At 34.9% G+C, this 22,435-nt stretch overlaps 2 protein-coding genes across 2 annotated transcripts; one reads left to right on the forward strand and one right to left on the reverse strand.

Annotated features, from left to right (window-relative positions):
- Positions 1-8,841: 8,841 nt before the first annotated feature.
- LOC134270919 (protein unc-50 homolog) lies at positions 8,842-12,567 on the reverse strand. Its single transcript, XM_062753172.1, has 8 exons — positions 12,423-12,567; positions 11,909-12,123; positions 11,396-11,421; positions 10,942-11,007; positions 10,499-10,619; positions 10,174-10,313; positions 9,905-10,003; positions 8,842-9,428 (listed from the first exon to the last, which is right to left on the reverse strand). Exons 2-8 carry the CDS (start codon positions 12,115-12,117, stop codon positions 9,292-9,294), a joined length of 798 nt encoding a protein of 265 aa, XP_062609156.1. The 5' UTR covers positions 12,118-12,123; positions 12,423-12,567; the 3' UTR covers positions 8,842-9,291.
- A 221-nt stretch (positions 12,568-12,788) lies between these two features.
- LOC134270921 (E3 ubiquitin-protein ligase RNF14-like) lies at positions 12,789-22,189 on the forward strand. Its single transcript, XM_062753174.1, has 9 exons — positions 12,789-12,943; positions 14,762-14,947; positions 15,212-15,348; positions 15,443-15,892; positions 16,272-16,500; positions 16,716-16,888; positions 17,585-18,113; positions 18,323-19,932; positions 22,002-22,189. Exons 2-7 carry the CDS (start codon positions 14,776-14,778, stop codon positions 17,768-17,770), a joined length of 1,347 nt encoding a protein of 448 aa, XP_062609158.1. The 5' UTR covers positions 12,789-12,943; positions 14,762-14,775; the 3' UTR covers positions 17,771-18,113; positions 18,323-19,932; positions 22,002-22,189.
- The last annotated feature ends 246 nt before the right edge of the window (positions 22,190-22,435 follow it).

Here is a 22,435-nt window from a genome sequence, read left to right on the forward strand (position 1 = left end):
TACACTGAGATTCATAATTCTGTGAATTGGTTTTTGATTTCGATGAACGGTGTTGCTATAGCTACAAAAAATAGAAATTTCTTTGAAATATTTTCAACTTGCTACTCCTCCTACAGTTTTGGTCCGATTTCAATATAACTTGGCACACAAGTAGGCTACACTAAAATAATTTTAGTCTCTGTATTTGTTTTTGATTTCAATGAACGATGTTGCCATTGTTACTTAAAAAAGAAATTTCCTTTTTGAAATATTTTTAAAATGCTACTCCCCCTACAGCTTTGGTCTTATTGCAATAAATTGTTATGAAAATGACTACACCTATTATCAATTTTGAATTTTTTTCCTGTTGCAAACTTTCAATTTCAAATGCTTCTTTTATCTTCCTTCTTTATAAGAATAAACCAGTAGAGCAACAATCTTGTCAGACTTCTGTATAAATTAAAACAAGTGACATATTCCTTTCAATAATTTGTTTTGGTCAAAAATATGTCTGAATTTCATTACAGAACTGTGTATTAAATTGGTAGACTTGTACTATATATGATTTCAACTGCCTAAATGTCTTTCACTAATTTACTATTTTACATAACTATAATGTCCTAGAGATAGATCTTCTTTATATTGTGTATACCAAGGATAATGTTTTATTACTCCAAAGACAAATGCTTGAGTGTACTGTTATTGTGATTGTAAATTATGTATAACTGATCAAAGAATGGACAATTTTTTTTTAATTTTAATTAAGAAATTTAAAATATTCTGCATTAAGAACCACCTTCCTTTTTATAAAAAAAAAATGTATAAACTGTATACAAATGAACTGTTCTAAATCTTCTAGCTGATCTGTGCCACTGTTACTTGTTTTTAACTGTTATCTAAGTTTGCTCCTTATCTATCAGAAAAAAAAACTGAAGCAAATTTTTTAAATAATCAAATAATTTTTTGGAAGTTCTCCATAATGGGATATATTTGATATGTTTCATTCTGCCTCCTTTTCATTCACAAGTCCATACAGATTATAAAGAATTTTAATGTCCCTCCTAAAAACCCAGGCTGGAAGTAATTTGATAAAAGCTTGCTATGAAGAAAATACCAAACAAGAGGCCAATGGGCCTTATAGGTCACCTGAGCATCATGCAACAACTTTCCAGTGATTGAATTTGGTTCATGTTTTAAGCCAAATGCTATGGAATTCACAATTTTGAAAGAGGCACCATTTATCATAACTATACACTTAACAATTGCTTAGTTTGATTACTTAATACCCATAGGCAGGGTAGGGGAACAAAAAATGCATTCCAACAAATTAGTAATATTCAGCAATAATCAGTAGTGTCCCTACCACACATGAACCCCTGACCCTAAGTCTACACATTGCACAATTTTTGAAAAGACACCCTTGCTTTTCAAAAATATTTGATTAATACCAAGAAGCAGATTTCAAACAATTAATTCATTTTCAGTATATAAGTTAAGCCCCCCCCCTCTATGGTACCCCTGACCCTGGGGCCTTGAAATTCACAGTTCTGGAAAAAGAGTCCTTGCTCATCATTATTATATAGACAGTTCATCTGTTTAATACCCAGGAGCAGAGAAGAAGGTTTTCAAAGATTTAATGTATTTTTACTATATAATCAATAGAGCCCCGCCCTTACACTAGAACCCCTGACCCTGGGGCCATAAAATTCACAATTTTGGAAGAGGCATTCTTGCTCATCATAACTATGTACTTAGTTTATTTAATATCCATGAGTAGAGAAGATGCATTTTTACTATATAATCTATTTAGCCCCGCTCTAGCACTAGAACCCCTGACCCTGAGGCCATGAATTTCACAATTTTGGTAGAGGACTCATTGCTGGTTACAATCATGCAAACAGTTTGACTGCTTGATGTCCAAAAGTAAAGAAGAATATTTTTAAAGATTGCATTAAGTTTACTGGTTTTGGTCCCACCCCTCAGGCCCCAGGGGGGCAGGGATCATGAAATTCACAATTTTTGTTCTCCTTCACCCACAGATGTTTATGCCAATGAATTTTGGTTGAAATTGGTTGAGTGGTTGCAGAGAAGAAGCTGAAAATGTTTAAAAGTTAACGCACGATGACGGACGGAAACGGATAGCAATAGGTCACCTGAGTTTACCCTTAGCGACTGAATCAGCCGAGGTTTGCCAAATGTTACAATACACTAGCTGCTGTATTTATACAGGCAATAAAAATGATAAATATAAATACAGTAAAACTCGGTTATAACGAAGCCACTGGGACCTGTGAAATTACTTCACTAAAGCTATATCTGTACTTCTTTATATTCGTATTAAGAATTCGTTAAATTCATATAGCTGGGGATTCAAGATAACTTCGCTATATCCGTAAATTCGTAATATCCGTGTGCGTACTAAACGAGTTTTGCTGTATACATGTTCTTTCTGAATTTGTGGTGTACTTCTGTTTCAAATATGATCTAGCTGATTTTGATTGAATAAAAGTGGGGTGTAAAGTTTTGTACAGCTACAGGCTTTGGTCGAAAGATGCATTAATTTGAATACAACCCTGGATAAATCTTTGCTTGAACCTCAGTAACAATAAATTACATTTATAGTTTAAAATACATATTTGTTCAAAATAAAATGTGTAAAATATAAAGAAATGTTTTCAATGTTCACCTCAGTAAACTTCTCATTTCAAAAGAACATTATTTATATTTATAACAAGAGGCCCACGGGCCTTATAGGTCACCTGAGGATCATGTAACAACTTTTGACAATTGAATTTATTTTCGTGTTTTAAACCAGAGGCCATGAAATTCATAATTTTGAAAGAGGCACTATTGCTTATCATAATTATAAACTTACCATGCTAACTCTAGTTACTTAATACCCAGACGTAGATCAGAGTAACAAAGAGAAAATGCACTTCCACTTTATAACCAGTTATGCACCTCACCCCAAAGGAACCACTAACCCTGGGGCCATTTATTTCAAAATTTTGGAAATTTTATCATAAATTTTATTTCATCATAAATGGTTGATTAATACCAAAAAGCAGATTTCAAAGCATTAATTTATTTTCAGACTATGTAACCCCCCCATACCCCTGACCCAGGGGGCATGAAATTAACTGTTTTGCTAGATGCACCTTTTTTCATCAAAAAAATATATATATACTTAGATCATTGGCATAATTCAATACCCTGGAGCAAAGGAAAAGATTTTCAAAAGAATTAATGCATTTTCACCATATAATCAAAGGCCCCCCCCCCCCCCAAAGCAAATGGCAAAACCCCTGACACAGTTGACATAAAAATTCACAAATTTGGTTGAGGCGCCATTCTTAGGGAATCACTGTCTAATTAGTGTAGTATGCCAGGGCATCAACGATAGTGGGAAACATTGGATAATTTGCATAACGGGCGAAGCCCGTTATGCATAAATTATCCCATGTTTCCCACTATCGTTGATGTCCCTGGCATACTATACTAACTAACAGTGATTCCTTATATTTTCATTTCATTGTGAAACAAGCTAATTCAGAGAATTCGTGTCCCCCGCTTAGGGAAAAAGTCGGCTACCCCTGACTGAATTTGTAGAATTATTAAATGTATACATGTATACTGAAGCAAATAAAATACATGTATGTCAATATGCATATAAAGATTTGATTGCTTATTCTTTATTATGTGTATAGAAGATTTTTTTATATGGAATTTTTATCACACTGTAATGATGATTTTATAACCTCATAAATTTTTCATTTCACATGCTGAATACTATCATTTAGTTAAAAAAAAAGTATTTAAAAAAAAAAGAAAAAAAAAAAGAATTGACCGAGATTTGATCCGGGGACCTATCCCATTTGAAGCGAGAGACATAACCATTAGACCACGGAATCGCTTATCATGGTATGAAGTATATGCAGAACTGAAGTCACATACATGTATATATTCATGTTTCTCAAAATTTTACACAATCCATGGTGCTTGATTTATTTAGCCTTTATTAAACAGTTCTAATAGATGTAATAAGAACATAAAGTCCGCCGAGAACCTGTTTTATATGCAACAAGCTAACACACACACCGCTTAGGGAAAAAGTTTCTACCCTTGACTGAATTTGTAGAATTATTAAATGTATACATGTATACTGAAGCAAATAAAATACATGTATGTCAATATGCATTAAAGATTTGATTGCTTATTCTTTATTATGTGTATAGAAGATTTTTTTATATGGAATATTTATCACACTGTAATGATGATTTTATAACCTCATAAATTTTTCATTTCACATGCTGAATACTATCAGAGAGAGAAAAAAAAGTATTTATAAAAAAAAAAAAAAAGGAAATAAGGTTCAAGTTCCTGGTATTCTCTCACATTTGAAGCGAGAGACATAACCACTAGAACACGGAATCGCTATACGCGGTGCAAAGTATATGCAGAAGTGAAGTCACATACATGTATATATTCATGTTTTCATGTTCGGTATTCTCAAAATTTTACACAATCCATGGTGTTTGATTTATTTAGCGCCTTTATTAAACAGTTCTAATAGATGTAATAAGAACATAAAGTCCGCCGAGAACCTGTTTTATACGCAATAACTCTCCTCATGCCCCTGCGCTAAAAATAGCGACATGTAATACTATAAATACTAATAAAAAAAACGGGGTTGGGGCACTTTGAGAGGGGCGAGAGACGTCCTAGGGAGTTTGGTATAAAATTACATTGCATCAGCTCAAAATCTTCTTGAAATATCGCCCGGAAATGATAGTGTTACACACAGACAGAATGTATAAATTTACGACCTTGAACTTTGACCTTTTGACCTCAAAATCAATAGGGGTCTTCATTAGGCCACAGGGAGTTGTTTTGTAAAATTTCATTGCAATAGCTCAAATGGTTCTAGAGATATCGTGTGGAAACGAAAGTGTTTTAACAGACAGAATTTGCTTATTTACGACCTTGAACTTTGACCTTTTGACCTCAAAATCAATAGGGGTCTTCATTAGGCCACAGGGAGTTGTTATGTAAAATTTAATTGCAATAGCTCAAATGGTTCTAGAGATATCGTGTGGAAACGAAAGTGTTTTAACAGACAGAATTTGCTTATTTATGACCTTGACCTTTGACCTTTTGACCTCAAAATCAATAGGGGTCTTCTTTAGTCCATAGGGAGTTGCTATGTTAAATTTTATTGCAAAAGCTCAAAGGGTTTTAGATATCGTGTGGAAACGAAAGCGTTACAGACAGACAGAAAGACGGATCACCACGAAATGCAGGTTATGTGACTGACAAATTTATGTGACTTTTTCCAAAAAAATTATGTGGCGCAAAACATGATACATGGGATAAGGGAGGTAAATCTCAAAACCTTTTGACGGACGTCCATATACGGACAATATTGTCCGTATTTTTTTATGTGACACTTCTCTAGAATGATTTTTTAAGTCACATAACACTCATTTCTGCTAAAAAAAATCAAATTTGTATGTGACAGTCACATAAAAACAAAAGAGTCACATAAATCTTAAATAGGCACAAAAACTGTCACTTAACCATTATTTCGTGAGAACGGACGGACGGGCGGACAGACGGACGGACAAACCAAAATCAATATCCCCCACTTTTCAAGCGGGGGACAAAAATAGTCCCACGCGACACTTATAAATCCTAATTAAACCAGAAGTCTCTGTCGAGACTGAAGCTCTACTGGTTTGTACTTATAGCAAAGGAAGAGAAAAGTACTTAAGCGGTTGGAAATTGAAACTTTTCAACAGCAATAAATAGAATAATGATCCTTGATTAAGTCTCTTTATGTTCTTAGTGCAGTCTACTTGCATGCCACATTTATATTATAATCAGACTAAAATTGTATTTGGAGTAGCATTTTGAAAGAATTTCACAGAAATGTAAATTTTTTAGTAACCACGGCAACACCGTTCATCGAAATCAAAAACTGATACACAGAATTATGAATCTTATTGTAGTTTACTTGTGTGCCAAGTTATATTGAAATCAGACTAAAACTGTAGAAGGAGTAGCATTTTGAAAGAATTTCACAGAAATGTCTATTTTTAGTAACCACGGCAACACCGTTCATCGAAATCAAAAACTGATATACAGAATCATGTGTCTCATTGTAGTCTACTTGTGTGCCAAGTTATATAGAAATCAGACTAAAACTGTAGAAGGATTAGCATTTTGAAAGAATTTCACAGAAATTTCTATTTTTAGTAACCACGGCAACACCGTTCCTCGAAATCAAAAACCGATATACAGAATTGTGTATCTTAGTGTAGTCTACTTGTGTGCCAAGTTATATTGAAATCAGACTAAAACTGTAGAAGGAGTAGCATTTTGAAAGAATTTCACAGAAATTTCTATTTTCAGAAACCACGGCAACACCGTTCATCGAAATCAAAAACTGATACACAGCATTATGTATCTTATTGTAGTCTACTTGTGTGCCAAGTTATATTGAAATCAGACTAAAACTGTAGAAGGAGTAGCATTTTGAAAGAATTTCACAGAAATTTCTATTTTTAGTAACCACGGCAACACCGTTCCTCGAAATCAAAAACCGATATACAGAATTGTGTATCTTAGTGTAGTCTACTTGTGTGCCAAGTTATATTGAAATCAGACTAAAACTGTAGGAGGAGTAGCATTTTGAAAGAATTTCACAGAAATGTCTATTTTTAGTAACCAAGGCAACACTGTTCATCAAAATCAAAAACCAGTAAACATAATTTTGTTTCTTAATGTAGGAAGAGTAGCATTTTGAAAAATTGTTTACAGACAGATAGACGGACGGACGACGGACGCATTACTATCGCATAAGCTCTTCTGGTCTCTGACCAGTAGAGCTAAAAAACGGGGCTGGACACTTTCAGTTTGAGAGGGGAGAGACAGGCACTGGGAATTTTTTGTATAAAAATATGCAAAAGCTCGAAATCTTCTTGAAATATCGTCCGAAAACGATAGTGTTACACACAAACAGAATGTATACATTAATGCCCTTGAACTTTGACCTTTTGACCTAAAAATAAATAGGGGTCTTCCTTGGGCCACAGAGAGTTGTTATGTAAAATTTAATTTCGAAAGCTCAACGGATTCTCGAGATATCGCGCGGAAACGAAAGTGTTATAACAGTCAGAATTTGCGAATTTATGACCGTGATCTTTGACCTTTTGACCTCAAAATCTATAGGGGTCTTCTTTAGTCCATAGGGAGTTGCTATGCCAAATTTCATTGCGAAAGCTCAAAGGGTTCTCGAGATATCGTGTGGAAACGAAAGCGTTACAGACAGAAAGACGGACGAACGGACAGACGGACAAACCCAAATTAATATCCCCCACTTTTCAAGCGGAGGACAATAAAATTGTAGATTTAGACTTTAGACTTTTAGATTTTAATCACACGAGGACTTCCATGCCAACTTCTATAGTCCTATAGCCCACTGACGTCAAACACAAATGCAGCCGCATGAGATTTACATGCATAGGCTGGCCTTCTTAGCGTCAGAACCAGAGACAGATGCGCACGAGATTTGCATGCGTATTAGGCCTCCTTAGCTCCTGACCTACCGATCTGCCTAATTTACATTCCAGCAGAATTATCAAGAAATAAACTCCCCTAACTTTCAAAGAGTTATCACAGAGAAAAAAAATTAGAAATGGAAATATTTGCTCATCATAACTATGTACTTTATGTTGTTTATTCAACACCCTGAAGCAGAGAAGATTTTTGAAGAATAAATGCATTTTCACAATATAACCAATAGAGCCCAGCCCTAACACCAGAACCCCTGACCCTGGGGCCGTAAAATTCACAATTTTGAAAGAAGCACTCTTGCTCATCATAACAATTTACTTACTTAGTTTATTTAATACCCAGAAACAGAGAAGAAGATTTTCAAAGAATTAATGCATTTTCAATTTATAATCAATAGAGCCCTGCCCTAACACCAGAACCCCTGACCCTGGGGCCTTAATATTCACAAATTTGAAAGAGACTCTCTTGCTCATCATAACAATGTACTTAGTTAGTTTATTTAATACCCAGGAGCAGAGAAAAATATTTTCAAAGAATTAATGCATTTTCACTATATAATCAATAGAGCCCCGCCCTAGCACCAGAACCACTGACCTTGGGGCCATAAAATTCACAATTTTGGAAGAGGCACTCTTGCTCACCATAACAATGTACTTACTTAGTTTATTCAATACCCAGGAGCAGAGAAGAAGATTTTCAAAGAATTAATGCATTTTCACTATATAATCAATAGAGCCCCGCCCTAACACCAGAGCCCCTGACCCTGGGGCCATAAAATTCACAAATCCGAAAGAGGCACTCTTGCTCATCATAACTATGTACTTAGATTGTTACTTTGATACCCAGGAGCAGAGAAGAAGATTTTCAAAGAATTAATGCATTTTCACTATATAATCAATAGAGTCCCGCCCTAGCACTAGAACCCCTGACCCTGGGGCCATGAATTTCACAATTTTGGTAGAGAACTCAATGCTGATTATAATCATACCAACAGTTTGTCTGCTTGATGTTCAGGAGTAAAGAAGAAGATTTTTAAAGATTGCACTAATTTTAGTGGTTTTGGCCCCACCCCCAAGGCCCCAGGGGGACAGGGACCATGAAATTCAAAATTATTTTTGTTCCCCTTCACCCATAGATGCTGTATGCGAAAATTGGTTGAAATTGGTTTAGTGGTTTCAGAGAAGAAGCTGAAAATGTTCAAATGTTAACACACTACGCACGACGACAGATGAAAACGGATAGCAATAGGTATCTGAGTTTACTCAGGTGACCTAAAAACATCCAACAATGTATAAGATTGTCATTTATTTATAATCAAGACAATTTCTACATCATGTTTAAACAAACAAGCAACTGTATTTTTGTTGTCAAGTTTTTGGACCCAATTGACATTTGTACACGTTACAGGCTGCTTGAGTTAGTGGACAAATTATCAAAGGGTTGGCTACACAGCTCATCATACAGAGTACAGAAAATAGTAAAGATGATGTCATAAAATGAACCACAGTCAATAAATAATCATAACAAACTGCTGCTACATAACAAGCACATTATGTACAAATCACAAGTTAAAAATATAAAACAGGTGCTTGGACCTTATTAGATTTCCACTTTGATATTCTCTGCAGTGTATCATTTTTCTCTCCTCGCAACACACACACAACTTGGTTTCTCCTTGTGGAAAAAATAATTCCGAATGTCACAGATCAGGTTAATGCTCTGGTTTATGGGGATGCACTACATAACTCTAAATTTATAAAAGTTACACAGTCCTCTACTGAAGTTCCAGCTGAATATAAGAGAGAGAATATACACTAATATGACACCAATACATGGAAATAACAAGTTCCTGGTGTTCTTTAGATATGGCAGTGCTGAAATATACAAACACAAGAATTATTAATGTGGATCAGATATAGATAGTTTTCGATAGACCTGAATTTAGCGAAAGTTACCTCCCGTTGGCCGCCATATTGGAGGTCGACTCAGTGATTTTCCCTCTTTGTCTTACCAAGTTTAAGAAAATATAGCAGAAATATTTGGTGGAAAATCTTTATCAAATAATTTTTTTCAAATAAAGGAGGCTTTCAAAAATTTATATACTTCAGAAAAATAATGATTTCTCATTCAAAATAGCAAATATAAAAATTTTAAATTGGTTGAACAATGAAGGAATATGAGCATTTGGACCTCCAGTATGGCGGCCAACGGGAAGTAACTCTTGGTCAATCGAAACTATCTATTTCCTAATAATGTGAAATTTTATAAGGAAGATTTACTGGTTTTTTCTGGATAAAAAAAAAAAAATTTCATGATTTTTAGGATTCAAACATGTTTTTACACATCTCACCGCTGTATCCCAGAAAGGTTATGTAAATGTAATAGGTCAGGGCCACCAGCCACAAAGTGTTCCCAAACAACAACCCAAGATAACTGTCTCCATTAATTACTGAAATAAATTAGAGCAAAATGGAATAAAATGTGTTTCATTTTCTGAAAAATTTTGTACTTAAAATTACAAAAACAACCCCACATTTTTAGGTAAAGAAAAATATAAATGAGATCCTAAATTTAATGAAGAAGCAGAACACAATGTTTATTTAATGTTGTCATACTTACAACCAAGAAAAACCAACTGAAACAAATGTAGAATCATAAGCAAAGGAAAGAAAGCATTGAGGTGAACATCAAAGGCATATCCCCACTCCACGTCCTGTCCTCGCGGAGGAGCCTGTATCATGTACTTATTGGTCAATAACCTGAAATAGCAAAACGGAAAAATTTTAAGATTTAAAACATAACTTAAGAAATAAAAATATCACTTTTAAACATGTATTGGGATATGAGTTTGTGTGTCTCAATACTGAAACAACAGAAATTTATCCACAAAGAAATTAGTTATTGGGTAATATTTTTATAGTTTTTTTTAAAAATTTATAAATACCAGAAAATAGTTGCTATTAGTAACCCAACTCCTATGCAATCCACAAAAACCACCCATAAAATCAGTTTCAGAAATCCAGAGAAATGGATACCAAGTGTGAAAGAAAATCCAATGGATGATACTAGAAAAGAACAAAACACAATCTGGGTCAATAATACAGCTGTATAATTTGTACTTTATAAAATTTTATATTTAAAACAATTCCACTTTATATATAAAATTGCTATCTTGGAAAAAAAAGTGCTATACTTTGATGCACAATACAGTACATGCTAACTTACTGAAACAATCTATTGCAATGGATCAGTTTTTACTGATATAAGATTGCAACTTTACAACTTATTCCTTTAAATATTTGCATAACCAACTATTTTGCAGTAAAATAAACATTTATTGACTTCAATAAAGGAACAATCATCCATGCCTATATAAAAGTAACATACCCACTAGCCAAAAACTAAGTAGAACTAAAAATGCTGGATCATCTCTGGCCCACTGATCTTTTGTATCTATCAAATATTCAAAACACATATAGATTAGACATACTTTAAACAATTCACTATATGGTTTTAATTTGTAATCAAAAATTAATTTCCACCCAGTTCCCCCTTCTTTCAACTCTCATATAAGTATTATATGATCAATGAGAAAAAAAGTCATCTTAATGCGAATACATCCTGTAATTATCATGATTATAGTCATGGCATTTATCCCTGTGTTAACTACAACACTACAACATGTATATTCAAGCTCATTTTTATTTTTTTATATTGTGAAACAATAGATGTCTCATATTTCAAAGTTGAATCCAGTGATATCTATGGGTTAAGAGAATTTTATTTTTAATGTCACAATAATATGATTATTTCCTTTCTACTGAAAACATAACTGACTTACATTTTCTGTACTGGAAATTTCTGTATCTAAAATTCAGAATTTTCATCAACTTTAATATGCAAATATAGAAATGTATTTCCTAGTAATTACTAGCCATAGGAGAACTTAGCTTCATTTGGAAACGAATATGCAAAAAGTAAAATTTAAGTTTATATATTTGTAAATATATCCAAAGTTTATGTGTCACCCCACCCCTTTCTGTTCTGGGAGCCATCAATATACAGTTGAGTTGCCAAATGAGGGAGTCTCCAATTCCAGGTCACTCGTCTGCATTTTACAGGGCTGGGTATTGACAATCATTTCATATTGCAATATTTTAAACTGTATTTTCTTATGATATTAACTTAATTTACGAATTTATGAAATTGGTGACTTCACTGTACATATCATATCGCAATGTACTCTGTCAGCAGAGCTGAATTGTGAATAAATATCATGTCCAATTAAAAACTTTTGAAAAATTTGGACTCATATTGCCTTTAACTTTGGCGCAATTAAAGTCAAATTTCTTACACTTTCTGTGGTGATATGAACAGATAAATCATTTGCCAAACAGCATATTCAAAATCCATCTGTTTAAACTTCAATATTCGTCTGAGATACTTGTGTCGTTTGGCTGTAGCTGTCAGTCTGGCTTCCTGTTTGCTCTGTGCTGGGTCTCCATTTCTAAATGTGGATGATGTTGGGGAGCTTGGAGGAGACATTCTTGTGTAGTTACTCATTTTTGCCTGTTTTGTATAATAATAAAATATACTCGTGTTTTACAACTACAGTGAATGTCAATTAATAACTGCTTTCACCTTTCTTTAAGCATGTTAAGACCATGGCAGTTAAATATCAGTTTGATCTTTGGATGAAAAACTGAACTACATGCAGTTATTCAAATGATGTAATAGTAAAGACTGTAACTTTACATGAGCAGTCTAATGAATAAGCCTTGTATACAGTATCAAGGTACAGATGCTTGAGGAAGAGGTATGATTTTTTAACTATATACGTCGTTTTCAAATGTTATATGAAGACAAACCTGCAAATTTGTTTTCAAATCTTTGTTATACGTAAAATGCCAAAGATTATTCTAGTGTAACTGTGCAAAATTCGTCAGCTTTTCTCATTTTTCTACATTGACTAACTGAGTCGGAAGCGTCAAATTTGCGCATGTGTCAATATGATCTACGTTAATTAAGTGTTTGAATTGTATTTTTTTGAATGAATTTTAATTGTTATTTGGGGGAAATGAAGGACTGTTCATTTAAATTTCTTTCTTTGAATTACATTTATTATATATTTTATCATTTGATAATTACATACACATACAAAATTAACCAATTTTCATTCCGGAATTATAACTTCCACAATATTCGCATGTTGTAATAGTCTGGATTACTTCAGCGTTTACACTATTGCAGAACATCTCTGAAACTTTTACTTTGAGAGACAGGATTTTTGATTTCTTATTGGTAGGAGATTCCCTTGTAAATATACCAGGAAAAATATAGAAAAAACAAAGAGACCAAATTTGGAAGATCTACTCTTATCAGCCGTCAGGTATGTGTTTGTACCATAATGTTATGAAATTTGTAGTATGGAAACCCATTTGTATCAGAAAAATAAATTAAAGTTATATGTCATTTAGAGTTTATATGTCATTTAAAGTTTATTGTGGTGACATTCAAAGTTAATACTTTTAAAACACAATATGATGCTTTGAGATTTTGAGAAGAAAAGATGGTTGGGATTTCAAAATAAGTACAATGTAAATGGCAGAAAAAAATGTAAAATTTGTGTCTGGTCCATGTACATTACTCTGTAAGACTGTTAGAGTGGAAAGTTGAATTTTTACATTACAATCAGTTTTGAGTTTATCTGAGCTGAAAGATCAAGTAAATGTGAAAGCATGATTTTAGCAACTTAGGTGAGCATTGTGACCCCAAAGCCTCTTTTTATGTCATCAGGACAAACATCAAGGGTCAAACTATTCAAAACATAATTATAAGTTATTGTCCACTAAATATCTTCAGATCATTTTACTTGTCTGACGTCAAACTTGGTACACTCACTACACTGCCTGGTGTCCTCATAAGGAATAGACGACCCCAATAGATTTTGAGGTCAAGGTCATGACCCAGACATTTAAATTTTATTGATTATTCAATATCTTGAGGACCCTTTGATTGACAGACAGCAAACTAAGGAATACTATTGTTCAGCCAAAGGAACAAATGGCCTCCTACTTATTTTTAGGTAACAAGGTCAAAAGTCAAGATCAAACTGGACTGAAATAAGAAGATATTATATGTAATCCTGTCATTTATATGTTAATATCTTCAGATCCCTTTTCTTGATTGATATGAAAATTTGGTACATTGATTCCTCTTATAGAGTAGGTGACTCATTGATTTAAATGATTTTGAGTCACTAAGTCAATGTCAAGGGTCAAACTAGACGTAAAACAATACTGACTTCTCAAAATCTTAAGAATCTTTGCTTGACAAATACAGTAAAACACACTTTTTGCAAACACTTATAATGAAATGGTAAATTGACACTTATAATGTCAATGAAATGGTAAATTGACACTTACAGCTGAGTGATTTTCATTCCCATGAAACTTAAAATTTACTAGTATTCTTAAGGATATGATGAATTACAATTATATCGAAGCGGAATTCCATCCTTGGAACTTTGTTATAGGTGTGTTTAACTGTATCAAACTTGGTACAGTGATTTCCCCTTATAAGTAGATTACCTGTATTTGATTTGAAGTTACAAGGTTAAAGTTCAAGCATCAAACTACTAAGGACAAAGGGAGATATTTTCCATTCACTATCTTGATTACCTTTTGATTAATTGGCATCAAACTTAGTACATTCATTCTCTTTAGGGAATAGATAAGCCTGATTGATAATAGGTCATAAGAGCAAAAAATAAGGGTAAAACCAGACATTTAGAAGAAATTGTCTGAACAAAATCTTAAGAAACCTTTGCTAGACAGACGTACATCAAACTTTTTACACTGGTTCAATGTAAGGATTAGATGACCGAATTGATTTTCAGGTCACAAGCATAGTAAAAATCATAGATGATACTGAAATCAAAGAATTTTTAGAACCCTTAATTGTTTGACAAGCATCAAACTTGGTATAGTGATATGTACTCTCTAACAAGTAAATCACTCTTAATAGTATCAAGGTCTGATAAAGATCATGCAGTTCCAAATTATGGTTATACTACTGACTGAGAAGTACCCATTTTATTACTGACATTTTGAATTTAACGATGACCCTTTGCATATATTGCCACATGGGCGTATAATTTTTTTAAACATTTCTTTTTAATCTTATGTATTCTACAATTACTTTCTAGAGTGTTGATGTGTAATGACTGACAATAAAGAACAACAAGAAGATGAACTCCTTGCTCTAACCAGCATATTTGATGAGACTGTAATTTCACTTGTACAAGATGACTCTGAATGTGGGGGCCAGTTTTCTGCAAGTTTACGCCTTCCAGAAAATTTCCAGTTGGCTGTGATTATTGATAAAGCAAATGGTGTGTTTGTTTGGGTACACAATAAAGCCAAGTCTCATGATAGTACCCTATTGTAATCACTTCATCGTAAATAACTTCAAAACTTTAATTTATTTCAGTTTGCAGGCGTTATATTTATTTAATGGGTAGGGGAGGATCATAAGGAAACAGCTTTAGTGTTTCATGTCACTTGGTCCAAAGTCAAGGTGTATTTACTGTGTATGTAACAATATTTTCCCCAAATATTCTCGATCTCATTTCAAAGGTTTCATTTTAAAATTTCAGATGAAATTAAGGATGAGGAATTCCACAGAGTACAGCATCTACCTCCCCTGATATTAGACTTCCAGTTGTCCCCGGACTACCCCAGTGATGGCCCACCTCAGTTCTCCCTCTCCTGCAAGTGGCTCAACAGGAAACAGGTCAGCTTCTAATGTAACTTTCATTACTTCTCTGCAAACTCTTAAGCTATCAAGACATGTTAACTAACTAAAGAATGCCTATTTTGCTTTGTAGTTGTCCTCATTGTGTTCAAAGCTTGATGAGCTATGGCAGGAAAATAAGGGATCAGTTGTCCTGTTCACTTGGACAAGCTTCCTATTAGATGATTCCTTCAGTTTTTTAGGACTAGAAAATCCACTGATTATTTCCAGTGACACGAGTCGAAGAGACTCTCGTTTAGACGCCCGAGCTATTCAGGATATTGCTTCCTACGATCGCCTTCTTCCTGTGATATTGGAATACAATAAACAAGCGTTACAGCTGGAGTTTGATAAATCCTTCTTTTCTTGCCAAGTTTGCTTTGGAGAGAAACTAGGTTCTCAGTGTATAAAATTTATGGACTGTGGGCATGTTTTCTGTAAAACGTGTATGAGGGAGTACTTCACCGTGCAGATCAGTGATGGCAATGTCAAGGGCTTGAATTGTCCATATGACAAATGTGAGTCTCAAGCCCATCCTACTCAGGTAAGGAAAAAATCTGAATCATGGTGATATAAAACTTGAATGGAAAGTGAAAATTCAAATTCTTTCATTACAAATCAAATAAATAATCAAGTTTAACAAAATTTTTATGTATATACAGTGAAAACTGTCTAATCCAATATCTGTGTAATCCATCACACTGTAAATTTCGACGTTAAATTTCATTCCCATTTTACTATTTTCCCTAGCATTGTACAATTTCTAATCCGACACCTTGTCTATTCTGACAAAAAATTCATCTCCGACTCCCAGTGTATGTCGGATTAGACAGGTTTCACTGTTTTCTCATTTGGGTTTTGTAAATCACAGTTTTAACTATGAACAGGTAACCATTGCTGTAGATGTTTATCTTGTTTTTCAGGTACAGGAGCTGGTCAGTAAGCAGGTGTTTGCTAAGTACGACGAGTTACTGCTGATGACCAGCCTGGACCAGATGGTGGATGTGATGTATTGCCCCCGCCCCTCTTGTCAGTACCCGGTATCCGTGGACAAGGAGAGTAACTTTGGGAACTGTCCCTCCTGTGGATATGTCTTCTGTGTCCTCTGTCAGCTGGTTTATCATGGACTGTCTCCCTGTAAAGTCAAATCAGGTATTGATAGAAATATCATTCCCCCATAAAGCTTATACAACATGTACAAAATATGTTGTCAGAGTATGAAATTCGTATATTTTAAAAATTCCATAGAAGTAAGGAATTCTTGCATGATTTCTAAAATCATAATCATATCTACTGACTGTCTAATAAGAGACAATTCTTCAGTTTGAAAGTACTTTTAAAAAAATTAATTTGTTTTGTTTTTACAGATGGATTGCGAAAACTGAGAGATGAGTACACAAATGCTGATGAAGAAACCAAAAAGTTATTGGAGAAGCGATATGGGAAAAAGACGATCGAGGCAGCCATAGCAGAAAGTTTGACAAAGGAATGGTTGGATGAGTTCTCCAAGAATTGTCCAAGCTGCGGAGCAAATATTCAGGTGAGCTCTGGTTTATGGTTTGAGACCTTCGTAAACAGCAGTCAGGTAAACCCTTACTGGACTTAGTAAAGCATATCAGTTTTCTTTTGTCTTGTTTTTAGATTTCTCAACTGTCTTTATGGTTCTCCACAGTTGACAGTGTTCATTTTATGCAAAAAGTAGTCCTCAGTAAACGGGGATCAAAGCTGAAGGGAGAATTTTGGGATACCATGAGCAAGAAATGGGGTCTTTTGCTTTACATAGTAGATAAAAATATCCTTTTAATAAGTCTTTGTCTAAGAATATTTAAGCTATATTCTATCAAATGAAAATTCTTCCGTTATGAGAGCAAATTTTTATTTGAATTAAGCCTCCTCCAAGAGTCCAAAAATTGAAAAAAAACTAAATGTTAGAAAGGATAATATATAAAGAATTTTATCTCAAAAGCTAGAAAAGTAGGTATATCATCAAGTCCTGATTATTAAATTTGGTAGGAAACATTTTAAATAGGTCCACAGTTTGCTACATTCTTTTCTGCATAAGGGACAAGGTACTCAAATTAGTACTTTTTTCCTCATTTTGTGTGGGAAATACTTCTGGTAGGTATCTGTTGATATTACAGGTACCACCATTACACTCTTGTAATATGTACATATATCAAGATCTTGTTTTACAAGTGGCTGGTCAGCAAAAGATTAAATGTTTTTTGTTTTGTAGAAAATTGATGGTTGTAACAAGATGACATGCATGAAGTGCCGAGCCTATTTCTGCTGGTTGTGTGAACAAGCTCTGCCTAAAACCAATCCATACAGACATTACAATACAGCAGATAGCCCTTGTAGAAATAAATTGTTTGAGGGAATGGATGAATTTGGTGAAGATGATGACTTTATGTGGATGTAGTAATAATTGTCAATGTTACAGAACTGTGAGAAAACTAAAGGAATATTAATCAGATTGACAGTATCCATAATTAACAAGAAGTTAGGCTTCCTTAGGTTTTGACATTTGACCATTTTAGCTGCTCTGTCAATGTAAAGCTGAATTTATTTTTTAGTCCTCTTAAAATGCCATCACAGCAGAACAAAGAATAGTTACCCAACTTATGTTGCATTGTCATTTGCTGTAAAACTGTCAGTTTGTACTTGGTACAGAGATTCCACATGGCAAATTGAATGTCAAGATCAAAGGCACAGACAAGTCTTGAACCTGTTTCTAACATTAGATTAATGTTATGTTTAATACTGTAAATCACTTTTTATTCGCGAGAACTTTATTTTCGCGTATTTACATGAGACAGTGTGCTTGCGAAAATTTAATTCTCGCGTATAATAGTATTCATGAAGATTATATAGAGCAACAGCCATAATTCGCGAAAATTTTGTCTCGCTAATCAAGAGTCAATGACTGTCTTGCAAAAATAAGGTGTCGCGAAAATTTAGTGATCTACAGTAGATGGTATTTTTGAATGAGAACCTGTGAGGGAACACTGTGATTTAGGAGAATTTACTTTAAAAAGTTTATGATTCTTTCTCGGGCTGTGCTTTTTTCAGCACAAAATCTGCCTTTCTTTTCTCTTGGTTTTCTGGCCTACCATTGCCCTTATGATGAATTTCTAATTCCGTTCCTGAAAGTGGTTTACTGCCAAATGTCCCTATTCTTGAAAATCCAGAGCAAGTAACGGTACTTGTACTGTATATGTATGCAAGTACACATTATTAGCTCACCTGAGCCGAAGGCTCAAGTGAGCTTTTCTGATCATATTTTGTCCGTCGTCCGTCCAGCTGTCCGTCCGTCTGTCTAGCTGTCTGTCCGTCTGTAAACTTTTCACATTTTCAACTTCTTCTCAAGAACCACTGGGCCAATTTTGACCAAACTTGGTACAAAGCATCCTTGGGTAAAGGGGAGTTTAAATTGTTAAAATGAAGGGCCAAGACCCCTCATAAGGGGAGATAATCAAGGAAAGACAAAAATAGGGTGGGGTCATTAAAAAATCTTCTTCTCAAGAACCACTGGGCCAGTAAAGCTGAAACTTATGTGGAAGCATCCTGGTATAGTGTAGATTCTAAATTGTTCACATCATGACCCCCAGGGGAAGGGCGGGGCCACAATGGGGAATCAAAGTTTTATATAGAAATATATAGGAAAAATCTTTGAAAATCTTCTTCTCAAGAACCGCTGGGCCAGAAAAGCTGAAACTTATGTGGAAGCATCCTGGTATAGTGTAGATTCTAAATTGTTCACATCATGACCCCCGGGGGAAGGGCGGGGCCACAATTGGGTATCAGAGTTTCATATAGAAATATATAGGAAAAATCTTTGAAAATCTTCTCAAGAACCGCTGGGCCAGAAAAGCTGAAACTTATGTGGAAGCATCCTGGTATAATGTAGATTCTAAATTGTTCAAATAATGACCCCCTGGGGAAGGGCAGGGCCACAATGGGGAATCAAAGTTTTATATAGAAATATATAGGAAAAATCTTTGAGAATCTTCTTCTCAAGAACCACTGGGCCAGAAAAAGTGAAGCTTATGTGGAAGCATTCTGGGGTAGTGTAAATTCTAAATTGTAGGAATCATGACCCCCGGGGGAAGGGCGGGGCCACAATGGGGAATCAAAGTTTTACATAGAAATATATAGGAAAAATCTTTGAAAATCTTCTTCTCAGGAACCACTGGGCAAAAAGAGCTGAAACATATGTGCCCATGGAAGGATCATGGGGTAGTATAGATTTCAAAATGTCTAAATTATGATCAGTGGGGTAGGGTGGGGATGCATTATGTATAACAAGGGGGAAATCCGGTAAAGAACAGAATGGTCAAAGCTTCTCAGGTGAGCGATATGGCCCATGGGCCTCTTGTTTTTAGATAGGAAAAAAATTAATTGCAATAATCTATTAGAGATCAACATGTGGCTGTGATTAAAATATTGTATGTTAATATTAATCAAGGAATGAATTTATGTATTTATCACTTTTCAATTTTTTAATTGCAGATTTTTATCATCTGCTCCATGTTTGAAAATACAAAACAGGAATTCTTGTTACCTCGATCTTGTACATGCTTAGTTTTTTGTTAGCTCTACTGGTCAGAGACCAGAAGAGCTTATGCGATAGTAATGCGTCCGGCCGTCTGTCTGTCTGTAAACAATTTTTAGCTCACCTGAGCCGAAGGCTCAAGTGAGCTTTTCTGATCACATTTTGTCCGTCTGTCCGTCTGTCTGTCTGTCCGTAAACTTTTCACATTTTCGACTTCTTCTCAAGAACCGCTGGGCCAATTTCAACCAAACTTGCCACAAAGCATCCTTTGGTAAAGGGGATTCAAGTTTGTTCAAATGAAGGGCCACGCCCTTTTCCAAGGGGAGATAATTATGAATTAGAGAAAAATTAATGGCATTTTTAAAAAATCTTTTTCTCAAGAACCACTGGGCCAGGAAAGATGAAACTCATGTGGAATCATCCTCAGGTAGTGTAGATTCAATTTTGTTCAAATCATGACCCCCGGGGCTAGAGTGGGGCCAAAATGGCCGACCCAAGTTTTACATAGAAATATGTAGGAAAAATCTTTAAAAATCTTCTTCTCAAGAACCACTGGGCCAGGAAAGATGAAACTCATGTGGAATCATCCTCAGGTAGTGTAGATTCAAGATTGTTCAAATCATGACCCCCGGGGCTAGGGTGGGGCCAAAATGGCCGACCCAAGTTTTACATAGAAATAAGTAGGAAAAATCTTTAAAAATCTTCTTCTCAAGAACCACTGGGCCAGGAAAGATGAAACTTATATGGAATCATCCTCAGGTAGTGTAGATTTAAGTTTGTTCAAATCATGACCCCCAGGGGTAGGGCGGGGCCAAAATAGCCGACCCAAGTTTTACATAGAAATATATAGAACAAATCTTTAAAAATCTTCTTCTCAATAACCACTGGGCCAGGAAAGATGAAACTCATCTGGAATCATCCTCAGGTAGTGTAGATTCAAGTTTGTTCAAATCATGACCCCCGGGGCTAGGGTGGGGCCAAAATGGCCAACCCAAGTTTTACATAGGAATATATAGGTAAAATCTTTAAAAATCTTCTCAAGAACCACTGGGCCAGGAAAGATGAAACTCATGTGGAATCATCCTCAGGTAGTGTAGATTCAAATTTGTTCAAATCATGACCCCCGGGGCTAGGGTGGGGCCAAAATGGCCGACCAAAGTTTTACATAGGGATTTATAGGGAAACCTTTTAAAATCATCTTTTCAAGTACTTCAAAGCTATGATTAGTGATATTAATATGGAATCATCTTCAGGTAGTGTAGATTCTAGTTAGTTCAAATCATGAACCCCTGGGGTTACTAAAAATAGCCCCCCCCCCCCCCCCCCCGTAAACTTTCATTTCTGATCTGATATGTGCTTTTTCCAAGCCAATGTGCTCAGGTGAGCGCTGTGGCCCCTGGGCCTCTTGTTTCAAAATGCTACTCCTCCTACAGTTGTGATCCGATTTCAATATAACTTGGCACACAAGTAGACTACACTAAGATACATAATTCTGTGCATCAGTTTTTGATTTCGATGAACGGTGTTGCCATGGTTACTAAAAATAGAAATTTCTGTGAAATTCTTTCAAAATGCTACTCCTCCTACAGTTTTGGTCTGATTTCAATATAACTTGGCACACAAGTAGACTATACTAAGATACATAATCCTGTGCATCAGTTTTTGATTTCGACAAACGATGTTGCTGTGGTTACTCAAAATAGAAATTTCTGTGAAATTGTTTCAAAATGCTACTCCTCCTACAGTTTTCGTCCGATTTCAGTATAACTTGGCACACAAGTAGACTACATTAAGATACATAATTTTGTTTATCGGTTTTTGATTTCGACGAATGGTGTTGCCGTGGTTACTAAAAATAGAAATTTCATGAAATGCTTTTAAAATGCTACTCCTCTTACAGTTTTGGTCCGATTTCAATATAACTTGGCACACAAGTAGACTATACTAAGATACATAATACTGTGCATCGGTTTTTATTTTGATGAGCGGCAAGGATCATTTTTCTTTTTATTGCAGTTTTAAATTTTCAAGTCCCAACTGCTACATTTCTATTCCTTTGTTTTAAGTATAAACCAGTAGAGCTACAGTCTCAACAGAGACTTCTGGTGTGTAATTGTTGTGATTTCTTGCCAATAATTGGCTGAAATACTGCAGTATAGAGCCTTAAATAACTGCTAATCAAGCAATCAATTTTGTGATTTTATGGAAGCCATGACTTATATTGGGTATTTCTACATGTGTTATTTACGCATTTGTTCCAATAAATTCTTATGTGATCAAGAGAAAGTCACTATTTTGTTATTTTTATATCACACTACCTGAGCACTCTAAAAGAGGGTACACTTCCCTAGCTACGGGAGTGTGCTCTTTTTTTTAGAGCGCTCCCTTAGCTTGACATAAACGAGGAATTTCTTGTATATCAGAAAAATTGCTTCTAAAAATGCTACTGAAAATGAGGGTCTTACTCAGACAATAACAATTACTTGCTAAATGCTTACACATGTACTAAACTGCTATGAACAGCTGATGAAG

Source organism: Saccostrea cucullata, unplaced genomic scaffold (assembly GCF_032062105.1).
Source record: "Saccostrea cucullata isolate Sc308-1 unplaced genomic scaffold, CSIRO_AGI_Scuc_v1 ctg681, whole genome shotgun sequence".
Lineage (NCBI taxonomy): Eukaryota > Metazoa > Mollusca > Bivalvia > Ostreida > Ostreidae > Saccostrea > Saccostrea cuccullata.